This window comes from Gouania willdenowi, chromosome 18 (genome assembly GCF_900634775.1).
Source record: "Gouania willdenowi chromosome 18, fGouWil2.1, whole genome shotgun sequence".
NCBI lineage: Eukaryota > Metazoa > Chordata > Actinopteri > Blenniiformes > Gobiesocidae > Gouania > Gouania willdenowi.
In genome coordinates, this window is record NC_041061.1 from 16,828,834 (window position 1) to 16,853,151 (window position 24,318).

At 35.8% G+C, this 24,318-nt stretch overlaps 2 protein-coding genes across 4 annotated transcripts in view; one reads left to right on the forward strand and one right to left on the reverse strand.

Annotated features, from left to right (window-relative positions):
* Nucleotides 1–5,739, reverse strand: part of hspa12b (heat shock protein 12B) — a 42,968-nt gene extending 37,229 nt beyond the window's left edge. The window contains exons 1-3 of one of the 2 annotated variants that reach the window (XM_028473882.1): nucleotides 5,664–5,739; nucleotides 3,285–3,341; nucleotides 2,122–2,220 (exon numbers count right to left, since the gene is read on the reverse strand). The gene's annotated coding sequence lies outside the window, so the exon portion shown is untranslated. Of the gene's footprint in view, nucleotides 1–2,121; nucleotides 2,221–3,284; nucleotides 3,596–5,663 lie in introns of those variants that run through there. The other variant, XM_028473881.1, reaches the window with a different exon arrangement.
* On the forward strand, nucleotides 3,650–18,580 carry paip2b (poly(A) binding protein interacting protein 2B). 2 transcript variants are annotated; one of them, XM_028473887.1, is made up of 4 exons: nucleotides 3,650–3,803; nucleotides 15,640–15,806; nucleotides 17,812–17,994; nucleotides 18,085–18,580. In XM_028473887.1, exons 2-4 carry the CDS (start codon nucleotides 15,651–15,653, stop codon nucleotides 18,139–18,141), a joined length of 396 nt encoding a protein of 131 aa, XP_028329688.1. In that variant the 5' UTR covers nucleotides 3,650–3,803; nucleotides 15,640–15,650; the 3' UTR covers nucleotides 18,142–18,580. The 2 variants fall into 2 exon arrangements, with proteins under 2 accessions (XP_028329688.1, XP_028329687.1); XM_028473886.1 differs by lacking the exon at nucleotides 3,650–3,803 and adding an exon at nucleotides 9,089–9,256.
* Nucleotides 18,581–24,318: the final 5,738 nt, after the last annotated feature.

Sequence of the window (24,318 nt, forward strand, 5' to 3'; positions counted from 1 at the left end):
GTGTGTTTTTCCAAGTTATTTTATGTATTTTTTTATGTCAGTGTGTTTCTGAGTAACTTGTGTATTTTTTTTTTTTTTTTTGCCTTTGTGTGTATTTTTGAAGTCATTTTGGGTATTTTCCTGTCTTTTTGTGTAATTTTCTACCTTTATGTATATTTTGCTTGTTGATTTGAGTGTTTTTGTTGTCATTTTCTGTGTTTTAGTCATTTTGTGTATTTTTGTTGTTATTGATGTTATTTTATGCTTTTTTGATGCAAATGTGTGTGCTTTTAGTAATTTTCCACCTTTGTGTTTTTGTTGTTGATTTGTATGTTTTTGGAAACATTTTTGGTAAATTTGTGTAATTCTCTACCTTTTTGTAAATTTTCGTGGTCGTTTTGAGTGTTGATCTGTCATTTTGTGTATTTTGGCCATTATTTTATGTGGGTTTTTTTTTTAGCCATGTCACGTAGGCTATTTGTTTTTGGGAGCTGCACAAAATTAGAGCGGGAGACACACGCTGCCCGTTTCCCATGTCTGGTTTTTCGTAGAGATGTTTGATTGCATTTAGTGGGTTGTCTAAAGGGGATTGTTAAACAAAACAACACAAAAGACTCTGCATGTTCCTAGAATAGGATATGGTTTACATGGTCATTGTTGAAGGAACACATGTTAGTGGCAGAAAGAGGAAACTAGTGGCTCCAGTGTGTTGATCTGCTCTTGTTTGAATCATTGATCAATAACAGCTGGAACTTTGCACAATTTGCAAACAAAGCTGATTTGATATGAGGTTGTAAGATGTTAAGACCAACTGCAAGTGATTACCCTTTTGGACAACCTTGTCTCTGTCAGGCCCTGTGATAGATCCAGCATCCACAGCTACCTGCACGGGAAGTTTTGAAAATATATTTTATGCATACTCCCTTATTGCGAAGCATTGACAACATACAGTACACATCATGCCAGAGAACGTTCCTGATTTAAATATTCTGTTTTAACCACAAAAAGTGATGTGATGGAAAGCATATAAAGCTTTGTTGTTGACTTCGCATGAATGAAAAAAGTTTCTGCTTTTATGAACAAAATAGATCCTGTTTTTATGAGTAAAGTTTCTATTTTTATGAGTAAAGTTTCTGTTTTTATGAGTAAAATAAATCCTGTTTTTATTAGTAAAGTTTCTATTTTCATGACAGCCACCTACTACAGTATGATCACAGCTTGATGTTGAGCACTGCGCCATGCCTCGATTATTCAATTTATTCCGCTTTTATTTTACTCATAAAAACAGAAACTTTACACATAAAAACACAATTTATTTTACTCATAAAAACAGGATTTATTTTACTCATAAAAACAGGATTTATTTTACTCATAAAAACAGAAACTTTACACATAAAAACAGGATTTATTTTACTCATAAAAACAGGATTTATTTTACTCATAAAAACAGAAACTTTACACATAAAAACAGGATTTATTTTACTCATAAAACAGGATTTATTTTACTCATAAAAACAGAAACTTTACACATAAAAACAGGATTTATTTTACTCATAAAAACAGAAACTTTACACATAAAAATAGGATTTATTTTACTCATAAAAACAGAAACTTTACACATAAAAACAGGATTTATTTTACTCATAAAAACAGGATTTATTTTACTCATAAAAAAGGATTTATTTTACTCATAAAAACAGGATTTATTTTACTCATAAAAACAGGATTTATTTTACTCATAAAAAAAGGATTTATTTTACTCATAAAAACAGAAACTTTCTTGTATTCAAGTAAATACAATAAGCTTCTGTAGCATACGAGGTAAAATCTTAACAAAATCCTCTTGCAAGCATTTATGTTTGAAGGTTGTTTGTTCCGTTTACTTTTGCTATTCTATGGTGTTGCTGCAATGTGTGAATTTCCCCTATGGGAATCAATAAAGGTTTATTCTATTCTATTTTTAATAAAATAATTTAAAAAATGGGTTCATGTGCAGTTTTACAGTATAAATCAACATTTAAACTCATCCCTTGTGCTCTAATCGGACGCAATATCTCAGGTAAACGTATAATTTTCTCTGGAGGTTAGAACACCACTGCAATTTAGAAGAAATAAAGGTCTTTCCAGAGCACAAATGGTTACCTTTAAAAGCGAGGACTGTCGCTCAGCTGCAGATTGCTCTCCTTGTCTTTTTCTCCCCAATAGCTTCATCATCCTGCACCCAAACACTGGCATTCCCTCCTAGAAGTGATGGGATGGAAAATTGGAAATGCGCAAACAAACATCGTTTTTTGTTTTGTTTTTGGAGCTTCTTTTACAGGTTCTACAACAGGATGCTTTGAAAACCACTTGATGCTGATGTGAAAATGCTTTATTATTCCATTAATCTAAAGGCAGGGGGATTTATTTGCAAAGTAGTTTTAGTTGTCAATTTTTAAATGATAAAAACTAGTATGAACTACTCTGGACTTTATTTTTCAATAGCTTCAATATTCATATTTGTCCATATAATTAGCATATTGTGCCTGATTCCATATAATTAACGTAATAGCTACATTGTAACATTTTTTAGTTTGTAAATGTACCAAATTTGTGTGCAAATGTACTAAAGCAATGAAAATTTTACTTTTCTTTCACTGTGTTAAAAAAAAAACATTACAAAGTAACCAAAAATGTCCATATATATATTTACCAATATTTTTCATAAACCACAACAAATATTTACACCACCCGTGTAGTTTTTCTTCTTCTAAAGTGTGCCATACATCTGTAATTGTTTATATATATATATATATGCTCATGCAAATTGACACAACACTGTAAATGGTGAAGCCTGGACCATTTACATAATATTATGGGCCATTTTCATGTTGCTCTGAATATAAAATAAAATAAAACATAATCTATATAAAACAAAAAAAAAAAAACAATGAAAAATAGATTTTCTTTTTGCCACAATAATGTAGCAAAAATAAATTAAAAATCTATATTTTTGCTGCAAAATTTCAAACTTGTGGTCAGCTAATGCAAAATATTTTTAAAATATTCTCTGTGTGTGTGTGTGTGTAATGTAAATATTTGCTACTTTTTCCACCTATTTTACACAGTAATATTGTCACTGCGTACACAGTGACCTCAAAACAAACTCTTTTTACATTTAATATTGGACACTGGGCTTTATAAGTTCATGTTTTACAGAAAATTTACTTTAAAGGTTTGAATATAAGTGAAAAACAAAAATAGAACTTCAGTGTAGTGGGAAGACAACAAAGCATACAGCCAATAAACACGTGCCGGCTACATACCACTGCTTGCTTTGACAGTTTTCTTCTGTTTTCCAATTTCCTTTTCACTATAAACACCTGTAAAAACGTGAAACTAGCACTTTACCAGTAAGTTACGAGTCAAACAAGTTGAAACGACCCTTCGGTCAATAATTAACGCGTAATGTCGACTAAAAAGAAGGATGGAGGGGGAGAAAAGGTGTAAATCGTTTATCTTGAGAGATTTGAGTGAATGGGCGGGGATTGTGGGAGTTTAGGCCAATCGCATTACAGGAATGGTCTTGATTGACGTGGGCTCCAACCAATGGTGGAATCATACAGCTGGACCATATCGACCACCACACACGGCTTTCCTTGTCACCGTTGGGGCAAAAATAACAGTGGACTTTATCCGATTTTCGACCAAACAACCTGATTAAGGCTAATCTGTCGCTCGAGCAGTTTGGAGATCTGAAGAGGGATTTCTTTACTTTTTGGATCCGTGTCCCCCTTCGACAGCTGGTTGGCGGATCCCCCGCATATTGTTGTTGAAGTTGAGTGGTGAGTCTGTTGTTGTTGTTGTTAGTATTGGTGCTGTGAAAAGAACACAGGCTACTTCCGTTTGCTTCTCACAGACTTCAATGAGCTGCAGAAAGTTGGGAAAAATTAAAACTACATCCCAGCTGTGTTTAACTTCATTCATCTCTGTTCAAATGATACTTTAAAAGAGGTGAGAGAGCAGAGAAAAGGGTAATAATATAAAATAAAATAGGTTGCACAAGGTGATTAAGCTCTTAAAACATGTAGATTGTATTTATTTTTTATAATTAAAATTGTGTCTTTGTGTTAAGGTTTTTCATTGATTCCCATGCAGCCACGCAGGCATTGTGTGAGGTGTGTGTGTGTGTGTGTGTGTTGCAGGGTTTACCACCGGCCACTAGGGGCCACTGTAGGCCTCTGCTTTATTGGTGTCTGAGTTAGTCAGGAGGCATCCTTGTTTTCTGCTGCTTCCCTCCTGCTAAGACGTGTTTGTGAGCTGTTCCACTTATTTCATGCGAGAGTTATAAGCTCCTGCTTAGCTGCACTTTTGTATTTGCAGGTCTCATTCATCTCTGTCATTAAAGAAAACCATTTGACATAGAGGAGTGTGTTTCTTCACGTGTGTGTGTTTGTTTTAGCTCAAGGGGATGGGTTTTTTTTTTTTTCACATGCTGCATTCACCCATTATAAACTCTGACTTTAGAGTTTGCATTTCAACTGTCCCATCGAGTTGTAAAGAAGGGTGTAACCAAGGGCTTTTCAACCTTGGCGTCGGGACCCCATGTGAACCGGGTCACCTGAACTGCGGCCCTCTGTCTATGTTTGTGCAGGCCCCCCCCCAAAGTAAATGCACAAAATGACTCCAAAAACATATATGACAGAAGACTACACAAGATTTACTGCAAAAACACACAAGACGACCAAATAAATGACAGGAAAATAAACAAAATTACATTTAAAATACACAAAAATGTCTCCCAAAATACAAAAATCACCAATAACAACATAAATTGACTCCAAAAACACTAAAGATATTCTAAAAAACATACAAACGACATTTAAAATCAACAAAAATTGGCTCTCAAAACACAAAATCACCAAAAACACATAAAATAAGAGAAATATAGACCAGTTTTACATCAAAAACACACCAGACGATAACAAAAATACAGAATTTTTTAAAAACTACATTTAAAATACAAAACAATCTCTCCTAAAACAGGAAATCCCTCTTAACAACAAAAATAAACTAAAAAAAACACACAAAATGAGAGAGAAATACACAAGGTTTACTCCAAGAATACTCAAAAAATCACATAGAGTAAAATATAAAAATGCTAAATCTCTAAAATATCATAACAAATTAACTCTAAAAACACACAAGATGAGGGACAAAATTCACAAAATCACAAGAACAAAATAACAGAAAATCATCATACAAATAACAAATAAAATACATAAAATGACTCCCAAAAAAACCCCACACAGAAATAACACAAAAACACACAAGACAACTAAGGAAGAATATACAAAATGACATTTAAAATCCACAAAAATGACTCTCTAAACACATAATCCCTCAAACCAACATAAATAGACTCCAAAAACACAAAATCACAACACATATTAAGTCTAAAAACATGCAAAATGAGACAAATCCACAAAATCACAACAAAAATACAAAAAAAAACCAACAAATATATACAAACAAAAAATAAAATACACAAAAATAACAGAAAAACACATAAAAATGGTGGTGCCAGTAATGAAGGTTTTTCTTTGGTGTTGGAAGAAAAGGCCAGAGGCTTTACAGGGACATTAAGGTGTTTAACTTACATTCATGTGACACAGAAATATCGTAAATAGAGGCAGAGCACTTACTGTGGAGACCCCCAACGCAGGAATCCTGGTCCTGGAGACCAACTGTCCAGCTTATTTATAATGTCTCCCATCAGATTGTGTTGTGTAGCACTTTCAGCAGAGCACAGCTTTTAACAAAATAGAAAACCATTTATTTTTTCATAATCGTATTAAAGTAGCTCCCTGTGATGGACTGGCGCCCTGCCTAACGCCCAATGAGAGCTGGAGATAGGCACCAGCAGGACCCCCGCGACCCTGAAAAAAGGAACAAGTGGGTCAAAGATGCACAATTTGTCTCATTTTTTCAAAACAGCTTTTCTAAGAAATAAAATACTGTAATTCAGCATTAATTTTCAGTTGTGGACTAATACTAAGTCACAGACAATAATTGCTCTCTTCTACTAGATGGAGGAGGTTTTATCTAAATGGATGATGAAGAGATGAGCCTTTATTTCAGATGGCGTTCTATTGTGTCTATTATTATTATTAGTATTATTAATAAGAGTTTATGACGAATTTGGCCATACTAAATACCCAATTCAAAATACTTGATAAAAGGGTCATCCTTTCCCTGAATTGGTAAATAAATGCCATCAGTAATGAAGGCAATGGTGAGAAAATGTCATTCAGATTCAGATCATATCACAGTTTTGTGTCACAAATTGGGACATTTTTCAGCTCAGCAAAACAATAAAGGGAAAGAAAGAAGACAAGACAAAAATAAATTCATAAATTCACTTTTTCCCGATAAACTAAAAACAACACAACTCAAAATGTCCAGTATAGCCATTTAAATTATATGAGAAAAAGCAGCATAAGGCATATAACCACCTTTTTTTTTTTTAAACATGGAGTGTGAATAATAAATAACTTCAAGAACCGTTGAAGACATATTTTCTTCCTTTCAATATAGTAAGTGAAGTAACAACTAGCCTGTGTCCATATTATTTAAAAAGATTTAAATAAATCAAAGCACACCTGAGCTTATGATTTGAAATTCTTTCTCATAAAGATAAGAATGTCCACGTTGTCACGGGTAGCATGACTAGTATTTAACATTTTAATGATGCTGTACTCATTTGGCACTTATTACTGGCACAAATACTATGACTAATGTTAACAAATGAAGTCATAAGACAATAAAAGTACAATATAATATAATCTCCACTTAAAAAGAATAATAAAAAAAATAAAAATCAATTGTGAGATATACAAAGTAAATTATTCAAATTACATTTTTCATAAAATATGAGTGCACCAAAGCTAAAAACTTGGCTGTGAATAATTCTTGAGCACTTTGTTTGGATCACAAAACATTAAACAACTGCAATTTGGAGATTTAAACGTCAACACTGTTGAAGAGCAGCAGATGAATGACCCAGTGAATAAATGCATTATTTCCAAATAACGCCACATGACATTTTACGTAAAAGAGCCCATATTTCTCACATTATTGGCAGCACTTGAACGCCCCAGCAGACCGCATGATCCACGGCTTTCTACCACTGCCCGATCCTTTCAACGCATGCGCGTAAACTACGTCACTTCCTTCACTTGCAATCCTGGGACGTGATATTTGAACGTAATCAGATCATACGACGTGTGTTAAATATATTTATAGTACATATGTAAATATGTAACTTTTGTGTGGTGTGTTTAATTGTTCATTTATTTTTATTTAATTTTTTTAAAGAAATTGAAAAACTACCATTGGAGGAGTGCTTTGTTGTAGGGTATTAACTCCCCCTGGGGGCACAAATGCTTCATGTGCTGATTTGTGTAACTACACACCCTGCTGCATCACATTCAATATATATTTACTGTATGTATTATTTGAATTGTACTTAAAGCATTGTTATTTTCTGAGCAGTTGGTGACGTCATATAGTATTTCAATTCTGAAATAAATGCTTGGGAAACAGGTTTTTGAGTCGGTATAAATAAAAGATTAATAAGAAACATTTTATCTCTGCCCTGTGTCTGTAATTTAAAAATACCAAATGACATGCTTTTCAAGATTGATTTGTCTGTGTACAAGCAGCAACGAAGTCATAATTTAATGAAATACTGAGATACTAAAGTAATAATAATATGCTAATAAAAAATAATACAACGTATACGTAATATTAGTACAAACTGAAATGATGCAGCCAACGAGTCCATTTTTATGACATTATAATTCATCCAACCAGACACTTAAATCCATATCTGCAGGCTAACACAAAAGCTCGAGATCGAAATTGGCGGTACTGTGAATTGATGTAAATAAAGCAGTATAAAAAGATAAGATTAGATTGTTTAGGGAAAAAAAAAAAAAGGTACAAAAACTGATCAAAACACACCACATTGGCAATCAAAAACCAGAAATAGAAAATAAAATAAAAACCAAAATAAAACGGAATTCACTTAAAACATACATTTCCAATTATTTGGGAAATTTTGGCAGCAGGTTTGGAATATTTAACTCATTCAAAAAACAAAGTGACAAACATGGCTTTGTTTTTTTATTACTGTATAATTATATTTATAAAAGCAAGGAATCTCTGTCTCTCTCTCTGTGTGTGTGTGTGTGTGTGTTCTTCAAATACCTCTGCGAATCAGGCTCAGATTGGCCTGAGACTTCCAACATGGACTGCAATGATACCGTTCATAAATTATTTCATAAAATTGTCTTAAATGCAGCTTTGCAGAACAGGTCAACGTTGACAGGTAGTCATGGTAACTCGGTATAAGCGCTTGAAAGGTAGTCATAACTCAGGATGAATTGAAAGCTGCGTAGAATCTACAGGAGTGACTGCACAAAGAGCTTTTAAAAACGACTAAAGTGGGGTTAATATCCTAAAATCCCATAAATATTGACCAGCAGGTGTTCAGAGTGAGCAACATTTGTAACTAAGGTGAGTAATAATAATAATAATCATCATCATAAATGTGTCAAACTCATGGCCCGGGGGGAAAATCCAACCCTTTGGAGCATCCTATTTGGCCCGCAGGAGAAAGTAAAAATTACAGAGAAAACATGAATCATTGTGTAAATGAAAATCAAGACTCCTTGTGCTTATATTGCATGATTGTAGCATTTTTTTTTTATGTTAAACTGTTGAAACAACTCAAAATTCTGACAAAATCCTTCAATTTTCCACATTATTTCCCTTAATTAAACAGAAATTGGTCACAAAATCAAGATCTTGTTGGGACTGATATATATTCCTTATTGCTTGGATATTATGGGTTTCTTACATTATTTTATAGAAGTGCATACTAGGGCACAATAATGTTTAAATGACTAGTTTTGGTCCGTTTGGCCCCTGAACTAAAATAAGTTTGACATCCCTGGTTTAGGCTGACCATGTCGCCATGGTGGCCGTCAACCCCGATCCGTAAAATAACACACCAACTGCATATGTGACGTGAAGGCGTTTCGCGCATGCGTAGAAAAAATCGAACAGTTGAAAACATCGGGCAGTGGCACTACTTTTAGCATTGTGGCTAACGGGATTTAGCTGATTACAGCAACGTCGCGTCGCTGCGCAGAAGAAACGTCGAGCTCACACTTCTCGCATTAACTCTGAGTAAAGCTTCGTGTTGGGACTGATCGTGAGAGCACCATGCCAGGTAACTTTATTCCATCCGGACGCCGACTGCGAGGCCGTGAGAGTGTGTGTCTGTGAGCGGGTTGTAATCCCGGAGCGAAGCTTGTTGTGTTGACCTGCCTTTTAGTGATGCTGCCATGCTGTAGCAGCGTGCTAGCAGCTAGCAGCTAGCCCACTTTGTTGTTTGGCCTTAAGCCTCCGTTCAAGGATTTATCTTTTACTCGTGCATTACACGCCGCCGTGTTTTTCCACTCGACTTTGTACTTGCATGTAGGCCTTTCTAACGCTAGTGAGTATTTGCGTTTCGGTTTAAATGCCATGTTAACCAGCCGCCTGCTCTTTGTTGTGAGTGTGATACTGTGTGTACGATCGGGCCCGTCCACTGACAGTGCAGCTGCTAGCATCCTAGCTTCACTGCGGCTCAGAGCCTCCAATCCTGTTAACGGTGTTTTCCAGGTTAGGCCCCGGACACCTGCTTTAGCCTGTGAGCAGAGCAGACTCTGAGCGACGACACGTTCCCCGTTACATAGCCAGTACTCACTGTTTCATTACATAAGCTCCCTATGAGAGCCAGAGCAGACCAGTCACGGCTTCACTCCCTGTGTATCTTCATTTATCAGCTTACCATCGTGTTACACATTTTTAAACTTTACACCTTCCTACATCACATGTATCAAACTCATGGCCCAGGGGCCAAAAACGGCCGTTTGGAACATCCAAAGTAAAAAAATAAATAAATAAATACAGAGAAAACATGAATGATTATGTAAATTAAACTTTATCGCTCCTGGTGCTTTTATCACATGATGGCAGTTTTTTTTTTTATTGTTAGACAGTTTGGAAAAAAAAAAAAAAAAAACCCAACATTCTTATGACATCCTTTAATTTTCCTCAAATTATGATAGTATTACCTTAATTAAATAGAAATTTGTCACAAAATCTAGGAAAAGTGATGATCCTGTTGGGCTGATATCTGTCACTTATTGCTTGGGTTTTGTTGGTTTTGTTTGCATATTTAGTAGGTCGTGGCTATGGATACGTTAAATATATGAAGTGGTCTAAGCGCCTGACTCAAGAATTATTCCTTTCACTGCCATGGGTTCAAATCCCGCTTTTGTCATAACTATTTTTTCATTTTAACATATTTCATATTTGACATGGCAAAATCCACCTTTAAGAATACATATACGAAAGATATTAACGCTTTAGGGTATTTCGTGACCTATAGTACGTGACTTAAAGTTTTGCCAGTTGTATTTTAGCTCATAATTATTTTTAGCTACCCCGCTAACCCTTTTACCTTAGCTCTAACCCAGGAAATACCCTAAAATGTTTATTTTTGTCGTATATGTCATTTTAAAGGTGGAATTTGCTGTGTTAAAATTAAAAAATATATATGACAAAAGGTGGATTCGAACCCACGGCAGCGCAAAGGAAGAATCCTTGAGAAAACACAGGCACATGTAGAAATGGTCCGGTAATGTCATCGGTTGTACCCATAGTCCTGGAGGCTATGGCTACTTTTAACGTATCTCTAGACACGTTCTATTTTGTATTTTATTTATGCGTAGAAGTGCAAACTAGGGCACAATAATGTTGAAATTTCTCATTTTTTTCCCCCCCCCGCATTAAATCTGTGGTCCACTTCAGATCACACTGCTCCATGTTTGGCCCCTGAACCAAAAAGAGTTACATGATGTCTGGAGAATGAAAAGCAACAAAAAAAAATAGCAAAAACACTGGGTTGTGGGCCGCGAACAGATTGTGGACGTTTTTTTTTCCTCTGGTTCTTCTAATAATCACCCAATGTGTTTGAAAACGACAGCCTGTCAATGCATGTTCTACATGATTGTATCCGCCATAAACAAACATTTAGGTAGAAAACTACTGAACTCATTGATTATTAGACTGAAACTTCTAAACTACAGACACACAAAAGCAGCATCGTAAAAAGCAATGTGTGAACAATCAAACTCTAAACCACCCATTTTAATTACCAGTAACCAGGACGAGAAAAACTCACTAATACCCATTATCACTCAATAACGGTACTAAAATCTGTAATCTTAAAAACACTGCAGTCAATAAAATCTAACAAGAGCACAAACATCCACCAAATCTTTTTGCCTGATATTGGCAGATTATTCACATTTTGAATACTTGTAATACATTTCTATCTCCATGGACATTAGGGCCAAATTTTGTTGTTGTTGTTGAAAAATCGCGGAGAAAAAAAATGCGCAATCCAGATCAGATTCGGATGAAACTTGGTGGAACAATTGAGAAATGTAGTCAAATTTCATGAAGATTGGTAAATAAGAAACCGAGATTATTATTTTTGAAAGGGATTCAGAATCAATACATAAATCTGGACTCCATCCAAAATGAAATGGAAACTTCCATGGTGTACGGTCTATGTTTAGTTAACATTTTGTAAACATCTGTTAAGTACTTTTCATGTAATCATGCTAGCAAACTCATAAATAATAAACACATATAATAATAATAATAAAAAAAATCAAACCGTAGATTATAATAGAATTAGAAATAAAGTTAAAATAACAGTTAGGCAGCAACCAATTTCAAACTTGTGCTATTATGGTATTAAAACTAAACAATCAGAGTGCTGAGTTATGACTAATGTGCTACAGTACTTTATATGAGAGGCTCTGGTTTCTCTTTGGCTTTACATCACTGAGTATTCAGTCAGCTGACATGATTCGGTTGCTCAGCTCCGTCATGCTAACTGTTATTTAGCTTCCGTGCTATTTTATTTCCATGTCCTGGGTTCTTAACAAGTGTGATCAAATGTCTGTTATCTTGCACTCGTCCAGTCTTTGGCTAACTATATATGACATGGTGACCAAACACATGGTTATGTAACAGGAACATAGCTTGCTGTCCTCTCCCTTTAAAAAAAGGTTTGTTTGGTTTTCTCATTTGGGCAATGAGCCTGACAATCTGTTGGATATGAAAGTTTAGAACTAAAACTAAATAAAGGATTTTGGAATCAATGGTACATGATCATTTTTTTTAGATATTTTGAATGATTTTAATCTGATTGTAGTTAAAATGTCACAATAATTTAAATCTAATCCAACAAATATTGTTCAACAGCCTGGGAATGTACATTTTTATTTTTTGTAGTGTTTTTTTTTTTCATTTAAAAAAAAAAAAAGTAGAGCTTTACATCTGAGAAAGTAGGGCTTCATGATTATAGCCAAAATAATAATCATGATTATTGTGATCAATACTGTAATCACAATATTATTTATCATGTTGGGGACAAAAAATGTGTTTTTATTACACGACTTTTAAACTAACAATATGTATTAGGGGTGTCCCGATCCGATATAGGTCCAATATCAGCCAGGTCAGTTTTTTTCATCCCTACTTTTGCCGACTATTGTTCTCTGAGTAATAGCACATGATCAAACCTTTTCTAACATTCCACACTATAAAATAAGTAATAAAAGTATGTATGATTCGTGCTGATATCGTATCGGATCGATATCGGCCAATACTCAAGGCTGCAATATCGGTATTGTATCGGAAGTGAAAGAGTTGTATCGGGACATCCCTAATAGGTGTACAGTTTACAGTGCAAAATTAGGCTTTAAATGAGAATTAAATATATATATATATATATATATATATATATATATATATTAACCCAATAATTAGAAAATGTACCAAAGGCAAACAAAATAATTGCATTATTACAGATTGCAGAGTCCAAATTTTAAATGTAAATATTGCAGACGATCAGATTTATTTAATGACGGCAACCAATATCGTGATCGCGATTGATTAAGATTCGATTAATTGTGCAGCCCTAGAACAAAGCTATATACATCAATCTAGCTCGTTCTGCTGTCAGCTTATTTCTCTCACGTTTGTTTTCTTTATAGCTCTGGTTCACTGGATGTTATCATTGATTATTTAATTTTTTTGATGGGCTATAGTAGAAAGTTGGATCTTTTTTTTTTTTTTTTTTACTTGACTGCCAATAGCTTCAATCATATGTTCTCTTCCTTACTTTCCCTGCTTGTTTGCCTTGTGTAAACAGATGTAATCTTTATAGACTGAGACCAAACTCATTCCAGTCTACTAACCTTAGACGCCTGTTTGCTTTTTAAAATTGTTTTATTTTTAATCTCTGAGACAACACCGTTGTCCTGATGGTGGAGTTAAGCATGAGGGAAAAGTCTTTAGCAAACAGCAATGACAGTGTTAGAAAGTCAACATTGCTACACTGCTAACCTGCACTATTTTTCACTCTCACTTTAAGTCTGACGGTGAGTCAGCTCTGCTGCTGCTGCGGATTGAGAGCTTTGATATTATGACATCACAGTAATCAGACATTATGTCATGTTAAGGTTTCATGTGTTGTCTGTAGGGATGTAACGATTCACTCAACTCCCGATACGATTCGATTCACGATACTGGGTTCACGATACGATTCTCTCACCATTTATTTTACAAAATGGGACTGTAGGCAAATTTTTTTTTTTTGGGAAAAAAACTAGAAAATACTGGACTATTTTCCTTTTATTTTTCATTGTCAAAAGAATATATATATATATATATATCCTCTATTCTTTATTTATCCCTCATCCTTTATATTTATCATTATTATTATTATTGTTGCTGGGTTGTTTCTTTGTTTTTTGTTTCGTGCACCGACTACCAAGACAAATTCCTTGTACTGTCCTAAAAACATTAAAATACTGTATTTCTGATTCTAAAGATGAACAAAAGAGAGGCTACGACTTGGAAAATTATGTTCGGTAATTTTAATTCATGTTTCAGGCTCCAATAGTCTGATTATGGGATTCCTTTACATTTATTGCGATGCCTCTCTTTTTTTTTTTAAACAGCAAACTCTAGCATTATGTATAAAAACAGGATTCCCAGTATCACCTAGGGGTGGGAACCTCTGGGTACCTCGCGATGCATAGCACATGATAACAATTATCTCACAATATGACGATACTGCAATTATCAATATAGTGGCCAGAAATCAATCTACGCTAATCTATGACATAACAAGAAAAAAAAAGATTAAGTGGAAAAAATACTTTTTTTTATTTAATATCTTTGAAAGACAATAAATTGAAAAAGTGTCCTATGAACAGTGGCACCATTTTAGTGCAACATTTATGTAAATAAGTGTTAACATACCAATGTAAACGAGTATATAACAATATATTGGTTCCTTCAACAAACAGTGACAACATTTCTGTGAAGACGTACCTGCACTTTTTAGTGAAAAAGCAGAAAAGGTTTTAAAAAAATAAATAAATAAATAAAAATCGATACTTAGCGCGAGCATATCGATAATCGATCGTGCGAAGAAAAAAAATTGTGATATATCGCCGTATCGAGATATTGTCACACTCCTACTATCACCTGCTATCTAACTCAATACTTACAGAGTATTTTTATGGATATTCCAGACAGGAAGTATCATCAAATAGTAGGGATACGCATACCAAAATAAATGATTATAACCATTGTATTTATGAGTATAAATGTGTACGACTCACTAAAGCGAAAACATTGCAATTGTATAAATTAACATTAATGCTTCAAAGAATAAATCAACTAAAAATATGTATTTAACACTGATATTCCAACATAAAATGTTTGATTTGATATTTACAGAGTATAGTTGCAGTTCTAAGTAAGTGACGTATATTTTTTCCATCGTCACTAATTGGTGGTTACCTAGAAAGCCAGGGATCACTCGGTACGGTAATTAAAACTAAAATCAGCTGTCTTCCTGAATGGTAGCTTATTGTCTAGTTTATTTTAAAAAGCCATTGTTAAAAGTGTGTGATGTGTGAAGCCTGCAGTTTTTGGATTCGTGCGGTGAGTCATGTGCAGTCATCTGCGTGCACAGACACTACTACACATTAGCCACACAGTGATTGTGCTGCGAGTCACAATAAATCAAAGCATTTTAATAAGGATCAGAAATCATGTGTAATTTGATGCATCAGGTTGCATTGTATTCTGTTTATCACCAAACAGTTCTGACAGTAAAGGATTTAAAGACAATAAATTCATGGGGAATGTTGTTTTGTGGCTTTTATCTTAACGTTCCTGAAGTAATAATGTAATTATTTCTGTGTTCTGCTGTTTTTGCTCCACGTGCTGGGTTTGAACTTTGAATTAAAGTCAATCGCTGCACACATCTTCAAAGTAGAGAAGCAAAGCTTTTTAAAAAAAAAAAAAAAAAAAAATTGTGACTATAAAGATGTATTTTTTGTGATTGCAGTTTCCAAGCATTAGCTAAAATGTATTTAGGATGCGTAGAATAGGTAGATGATGTGATTTGACATTATATAAAGATATTTAGTAATTGTGTTTTTACAGTTTTGTGGTTGTGTCTCTGCACAGAGCCAGCAGAGATGAGTGGTCCAGAGGTGGCCAAAACACCAGGAGGTGGAGCTCCAGGCAAGGAGGGAAAGGATCCCGTGGCCAACGGGCACATGGGAGAAGGCGGCGATGCCAACCCATTTGCCGAGTACATGTGGATGGAGAATGAAGAAGAGTACAACCGACAGGTCCGTGCACACATTTGATCCGTTCAAATTAGAGCTTTTAATGGGGCCAGTTTTAGCACGCACCGATTAAATGGCTATCGTTAAATAGCTCGACGGGAAATCTGTGGCTCTGCATTAATAGCTGGCACTTTTGAATCACTGGGAGAAGTGGACGAGTTCATTGTTTAGTTACATTTTGCCTCTTTTTTGTGTTTATCAAACATTTAATTTTTGAATATATTTTTTTAGACCATATTCCAGAAATACAGCTTACACAAGTTTGCCTTTTCTCCTTTATCAGTGGTTTTAAATGTCCTTATGTTGACAGTGTTACTAATTAAGGATATGTTTTTGCCAGCGTTTTTTTTTTTTTTTTGGTCTGTGAAGTCTTAACTCAAAAACAAAAGTACTAATTTTTAGGAAATATTTGGGACAATATGCAAACTGGGATAAGAAACAAGTGATTTGATCTGAATCAATAAATCCCTCTGTTTAGCTCTTTGAGCTGGTTCTACACCACCCCCTGCTGGTGACTTTGCACATTACACACTATTCATTTCATTTATTAATTTATTAGGATGGTGTACAAGTACATAACACTATAAAAACAGATGTTTGTACCAGACTCTGCGTCAAAAGCTCAATTCCATCTGTACTCCTTGATGTAATATATACATTGCAAGTTATGTTGAAAAAAAATAATAAAATTACGACCATGATAAATATCACTAACAGATTTAGTAAAACTACCAGTTGGAATTTCACTGTCATACAGCAATAATCATATTAAACAATCATTCATTAGTTATTTTTCACTTTCTGTTTTGAGCAAACACCGCCACGTGCTAGAAATGTTTTCAAAGTCTTTAAAGTGTGAATGATCAGGATCACCGATCCAGATAACTGGCAGTATTTGGCAAACCGGATATTCAGTGCTTGGCTGAAGGTTTGCGCTCTTCGTCTTGAATCATATTTTGGATATTACAGGAACTTGTGTTTATGTGCAGTTTATAATCCTGTGTATATCAATGTTCCTATTTCATATATCGCTATGAAAAGATACATCAGATTTTGCCTTTATAAAACCTCCAATATTGGTATCGGCAGTGAAAATTCCACATCAAATCAAACAAAGCACTAGAAAACATGTTCACTTTCCTCTCCATGTTAGTCTTTTTTTTTATTTTATTTATTTTTTTATCCACACCCTAAGCCTTAAAAAATCAAACACTAAGTAATAAGTATTATGGGTAAGAATATTTTTATAATTTAACAGGGTCCCCACGGTCATGAAATTGCTGGAATAGTTCTGGAAATTGAAAAAACAATTTTCCATTCTTGAAAAGTCATGGAATAATTTCACTGTTTTGGAAATATAACCTATTTTAAAGCTAGGGTAGGCGATTTTCTCCAAATATACTTTTTAAGTATTTGGTTGAAATTGTCTTTGTCCTAACAGAAGTTTAGATCTTATGCGTTCTGAAAAAGCAACGAAGAAAGTCAGTCATCTGTAGCAGCTGTAAATCTGTAATAACTTTGACCAATGGGGGAAAAAAAAAAACTGTTTTTTTTTTTTGTTTGTTTTTTAACCAATTGCGTCTCCCTGTCTCCCTGCTCGTTCTCGACCCCTCACATGCACGAGCTCACACTGAAAGCACGTCACCGCTGACTGAGTTAAAACTGAGTTTTTTAACATATGTGATGTTAAAGTTTATTGTTTATTTACTGCTGAATGAGACATGAGACAACGTCGTTTCTACACAATACAAGCGATGAGCTGAGGTCCTCTACTGCAGCAGCTGTGCATGTGAGTGAGAGAGAGAGCACAGAGGGGAGGTGCGAGGGGGGTAAAGGCGGAGCCATTGGGGGAGGCTACATTCAAAGTTATGCTAGCTTTTGAAAATGGCCTACCCTACCTTAAGTTTTTTTTTTTTGAAGTTTGATTATTTGTATTCCAACCATTGAACTTTGTTGTGTCGCAGTTCTTGACTTACTCGTTACTTTTTTCTTCCTCTTCCTCTGTTAGGTGGAGGAAGAGCTCCAGGAGCAGGAGTTCTTGGAGCGCTGTTTCCAGGAAATGCTCGAGGAGGAGGACCAGGAATGGTTCATCCCATCACGGGACCTCAACAACCAGGGTGTGAGCCAGCTGCAGCAGCAGCTCAACGGCCTCTCGGTCAACGACAACCAACACAACCTGGAGGAAGTGGCAGTAAGTCACACATTCAGAATGGAAACTCAGTGGCAGTTTTCTATTGGTTCCATCGGCGTTAATTCTGTGTCTGCTTTCTCTCTCTTGCAGAGGAAGAGTGTCTTGAATCCTGAAGCAAAGGAGTTCGTCCCGGGGAAGAAATACTAGGGGTCCCCCTCACCCCCGTGGAGCCTTTACGCGCGCGCACACATACACACGCACACACACACTCTCAGAGACTCTGGCAGCCAATACTGCAAACATCACACGCACTCGAGCATACACAGACAACAAATACATTTTAAGTCCACGTCGTGCTGGCAGGCCCAGTCGGGGGGTGGGGGGAATCCTTTTTTTTTTTTTCTTTTTTTTTTTCTTTGTTTTCCGTTATTCTTTTTGTTTCCTATTTCTTGTAAACTGAGGGGGAAAAAAGGGGGTGGGGTAGGGGTGTAGTACCAGCACCGCCCTTCTACGGGCGCAAAGCTCATCACAGCAAGTGAGAAGGCTCAGATGGTATTTATGGAGTATTGCAGAACTCATTCTAGTTCCTTTGGGAAGTAAAGGCAGCTACCCAGGAGTGATGCCATGACTGAAGTTTAAACCAAAAAATAAACCTCAAACGTCGATTTTCCAAAATCTTTTAAATTGGGTATTAACCAATAGATCTGGGTCGGTCTCCACAGGAGTGAGGTTTAGAGAAGGATTGACATTTCTGGGGGACTTGATGCATTTCTGCTGCTGCTCCATAAACTCATCGGCCAGTCAAAATCCGTTACTATTTTTGTCCTATGATGTTACAGTGGCTGTGACGTTGCTAATTCATGTGAATCAGAAAACGCAAGGTGGCGATATGTACCTGCAGCGGCTTCGTTCCAAGACAAGTGCTGACCCACCCCCCTCTCCCGTCCTCCTTGATTTGTTTGAAGGAAAAAGAAAAAAGACAAGGGCAGCTGTGGACTGGTGCGATCGTGGGTCAAATTTTATCTACAAATACTCATTTAAATGTATGTTGTCTTTGGTTAAAAGCAGAAGTCCAGTTAAAAAAACTATCAATTGTCAGTCTTTTGCGTTAATTAGCATCCGTTATTAGATCTTGAGGGAGCGTTTGGCCTGGAGCGCAGCCGCTGTTTCCGTTACGCCACACAAGCTTGTTTTTTGTCACTCAGCATTAGATCACGTCCATATCGAAATCAGGTTTTCAAGTCTCTCCTCAGTTATTTTCTCGTCGTTTTTGAGGAGGAGGCGTATTGTCTATACTGGGTATAGTAGCCCGTGGTGTCCATTCAGTCCCATCTGTAATAGAAAACCCATGAAGAGGGGGAAAAGTATGGCCATGGTTTTTGTCGGAGGAACAGGTAGTAGATAGTATCGCCTCTTTTGCCGTTTCATCTCGTTTTGAGGAATTGAACCCTCACACATTGAAAACTTAGCAGTGCTTTGGGTTTCCTTAAGGCATTCCCTCCAAGACTAATATCCGTTAAAATGCTACAGCCAGTAGATTAAGTCTCTTTGTGAAGATGCTTTATCAGGAAAATCCCGATTTGATATTGGCAGTCATGATGAAATATTCTGTTTTCTCTATAGATTGCATCCGTTCAGCATGAAAATGCAGAGTCAGTATTGTCATAGGAAATCCTTGTAGTCTGATCATCAGTGGTCTGTTTGTTGTATCAACAGTGATGATATCTCGTGTATTTTACGCTGAGTGGAAAGCAGCAGCAGCAGACTGTGGTGGGATGGTTTAAAGGAGGCCTTCCTCAAAGTGTTTGGTCCATAGCTGTCCAATGGCGCCCTGGTGAAGCCTCTAGAAATGTCCGCCAGGTGGATTGTACAACATGAAATCATTTTTGGTGATTTGTTTTGAGTTGATCGACAGAAGCCATCGAGGACACAGATTATGAATTTCAATACAAATAAAATTGATGAAAAAAAGATGAATAAACATGTTAAAGACAAAATCCATGGTTTTTGGCTTGATTTTGTTGTGCTGAATACTTTATTTTTTGTTTTATATCCCTTATGCTTGCATAGTTTACCAAAAATATCTGGATGGTTATCGGTTAGATACTTAAAACCTAAAAATAGGACCCTAGTTTTCTAACAAATTTATAAAAATGTCTGGCAAAAAACATGTGACTATCCACTTTTGGATAAATGCTGGCATTGTTTAATCACATCCTACCCAAGTTGGTGAGATCCAAGTTGCACATTTAAGCAATATGAGACGTTCTATAATCACATAGATGAGGGACTGCTAAGGATGACAGTTATTAGGCTTCACAAAACTTTTCTAGATGTGCACTTCTTGAGTGGAAGAGTCGTAGAAAAATTGGAGAACTTATGGAAATTATTCTTAAGCAGTCAGTGCAGACTGCTCTAGACGACATGTGAAACTCAAGACCCACGTGTCAAGTTGGCCCGCCAGATCATCTATTCCGGCCCACAGGAAGATTTTGTCCAAAGTGTAAATTACAGGAAAAACAGGACTTTTTATAAATTACCATATAAGTTGGAGATAAAATACGATAGGGCTTGAATACTGCACACAAAGTGGAAGGGGGATATAGGTTTGAGCTCCCTCCAAGTTAAAGGAGACAGCTTTTCTTAGAAACCGTCATTTTATATTCTGATGTGATAATATTTTCTCATGTATACATCTCAGTTCTTAGATTTAGGACATTTAGGAAAAGGTTGCGAGTTTTGAAGACTGTCTTCTTGTTTAGAGTAATATTTTTGTTTAAAAAGCTGAAAAATTCTCTGAAATTTTCCCACATAATTATGGCAAATTGCATGTTGCAAAGTCAAGGAATCGCCAATAGCTTAAGATTCTGGATTATGTTTGAATTGGTGCCTTTTCTCCTTCACAAAAACACCCACTTGAGGTCAAACTGGGTCGTACTGTATGTGGCCCTTGAACTAAAATGAGCTCTAGACTATTTGAACTAAAAACATAAATATGCCAAGCAAGACTTTTTATTAAAGTATTAGTACAGAAACTGACTTTTTAGTATCATTAATTAATTCAGTAAATAATAACTTTAATTCTGCTATTAGAAAAGCGGGGAAAATTGTTTTAAACTTTGCCTACCTGTGAGGGTCCATGCTTCAACTGCAGGGCTGCGTCACTGTTAAAGCCAACCTGTGGGGGCCAAAACAGAGTATTTGGTGTCAGTGTTCAATGTGTAGAGAGATGCTTACTGAGCAATCACTGATCACTTTGTCTCACTGCTTTTGGACTCGACACAAGGTAATTGATGTAATTATTCTTATTATTTGTAACCAAGGTAAAACTTTAATTTCCACATCACTCACCAACTATTTCAGGTGCTGGGACTCTGTTGTCATTTGTCCATTCACACAAAACTCAAAAGAGTGCGAGAGCAGACCACAGAAAGGGTGTTGAGCCTTCAAAAAAAAAAAACAATATTAGTTATACTAGTTGGATAAAGGATTCATGGTAAATACGTCTGGTGATGGTGTGTCTCCTCTGGTTGACTGCCAGCAGATTGTGATTATGACTCATCTTCAGCTTCTGTGTCCTAAGGCAACCGCAAATATCAGACGTAAGCGTTGTCCCGATGAGCAGGTGAGGTGACATAATGAATACACTGTGTGTTTAACTCACGCGCTTGTCATGTTGGACACAACAAGGACAAATGACCCATTGGCTTGCTGTATTTGTCGTGTGTTCAGACAAATGTCCAGCTTCACAGTGAAATGGAGGAAGATGATGGTCTATTGGCCGAGCACACTGGGTGAAGACAGAGCCATTGAAACAGAGAGTTGCGTCAACTCCGTTCACTCCAATGGTTCAGTTGTTTTCACAGCAATGGCGGCTCATGCAGACTCGCATTCGTTCCCCGGAAGTAAGCGGTTCACTGACGAAGCCAAAGCAGAGAGAGAGTTTGTGATGCATTTTTGAACGGTAAGACGTTTAAATAATCATATTGGATATTATCATTATTATTATTATCAACGTATATAAACTCATTAATGTGTGCATTAAAGCATGTTAGTGGATTATCCCCCACTAAACTAGTAGATTAAGGGATAAATAGCAGATAACAAGCAAGGATATGCTCACGTTACTGGATAAAGTAATGTCAAGGTTCAATTATATTAATGCCATTATGTGGAATTAGAGAAAATAAATTTGAAATAAAAGTGAAATAAATAAATAAAATACTTTTACACTAAAAGTATTTTTGCTGTCGTAATTTCAATTCATGAATGAAATATAACTTTAGGACATATGATTGTACAGTGATGAGTGAAAAATGATTTTTGGAGTAGGAGCAAGGATGGTAAATTTAACGTTAAACAGCAACAATGAAGAAAGCTCATTTTGTGATATTGCTATGAATTTATAATGCATATTTGAGATTTCTAAACAGCAAGCTTAAGCATAAAGGTAACTTATGGATTGAATATTTGAAGCTTTGAGTTTCTCCTAGCTGTAAATATCATGCATAAACTCAGCTAATTATGATCATGGCAGAGGGAAAGGGAAGCTAGAAGCCCTGAGTGACATTGAAAGCACACAGAAGTTTAAAATAGGCCAACAATGTTGAAAATATTGTCAAAAATGGTTATTGACGCCAAATTACCGAAAATTACAGTGATGTCAATTGATTTGAATCGGCCGCCAGTGACTTCCAGGGTATGAATTCAGTCTTACGTGAATCACGTGACGGTGAAGGAATTTGGACTCTCTCTCTATACGGCTCTGGGTAAAGACACAGATGATATCTGTCATGTGATCAGCACATTTGGTACAAGTGAAAAGAAGTAAAAAAAAATTAAAATAAATAGCCTACAAACTTTTCTTTAAAATGTTTTTGTGACTATAGCTACAGCCACAGGAAAAAAATAAAAAGGCTTCTTTGAAGTTGTTGTGACTAAAACCATCACCTACTAATAGTTTTAGACATTATACACAAGGTTCCCATCCTAGAATTAGTTTAATCATGCTTATTTAAGTTTATAACAAATACAGAGTAGCCAGGATGACTGCACCTCACATATTTTTATACTGCATTTTATTTCAACTTGATTTATATTCCAGAAAGTTTAAGTATAGGATACAGTTATTTGATATTTATTGTATCATAACTATAATTCAAAACACTTTAAAATAGAATTTTAAACCGTTTTTACCATTTACTAGACATTTTAGGTGACCCCATTTTAATTCTAAGCGACCCCACATGGGGTCCTGACCCCAAGGTTGAAAAACAGACCTTCAGAAAAGTTCTTACACAGGCAGTGTAGAGAGTAGAAACACGCCCCCTAGTGTCTACAGACAATTATGAGAAAATAACAGTAGAAACTGTTGTGCGAGTAGGGCTGGGGAATGTATCGAGTTTTCTATTTTGGCGATATAAAAAAAACTACAATATCGCCTGTATTAAAATACACATTATATAGATTGTTTTGTATTAAAATACAGCATGAAAAGCTCAAATGGATTTTCGAGTGTGTCCTAACCCAGACCTTTCCCTAAACAAGCCTCACGACAGAACTCACTCACACATGCTGTCCCGTAATAGGAGAAAAAGCCCAAAGTGTCACATAGTGTGTAATTCACCGCATCAAAAAGCACGCGCTCTAATTTAATCATGGCTGGAAAACAAATATTTCAGAATTTCACTTTAACAAGTGGAAACTTAAAGTTACCTTTATTCTACTCATCCAATCCAAGCATTCCAGGAAGCCTTTGATTCTTGTATTTCTTCCTCTGTCATGGTCCCAACATCAGAAGATGATGGATACAGGGTCAGAATTGTAAACATGAAGGTAGGAAATGTTGACGATATCTGTGGTATTCAGAGTAAGTATACATACTTAGACAAAGGTCTAATTTTTTTAGCTCAGGTCACATGATTTGTTGTGTTTATCCCACCTGTGATCCAGCCCATCAGACATAGTTGCTGAGTTGGTAAAAAGAACGCAGACATCTATAGTTCTCTAGGGAAAACAGCAGCTATAACTGAATGAAGACGTATAAAATCACACTTCTGGACATACAGACCTATAAAAACATTTTCTATGGAATAAATAATCATTTTTCCATATTAAAATCGTTTGGATCGTTCCAGGTTTGGAGGTTACTATGGAGGGGGGGGAAAAACCCCAAAAACTGTACATAACCAAATGTGTGAATTTTGGTTAATATTTTATGTTCCATATGGATAAATGTGTACTTACTTCCAATATAACTTGCTTCTACTCAATACAGTTTTCTGAGCACAAACCACATTATTAAGTCTGGTTTATAAAGCAGTAGAGCTGCACCCAAACCCCAAAAGCTTCCATTTAATTTGAGACTTAAGGAAAAATCCCAGC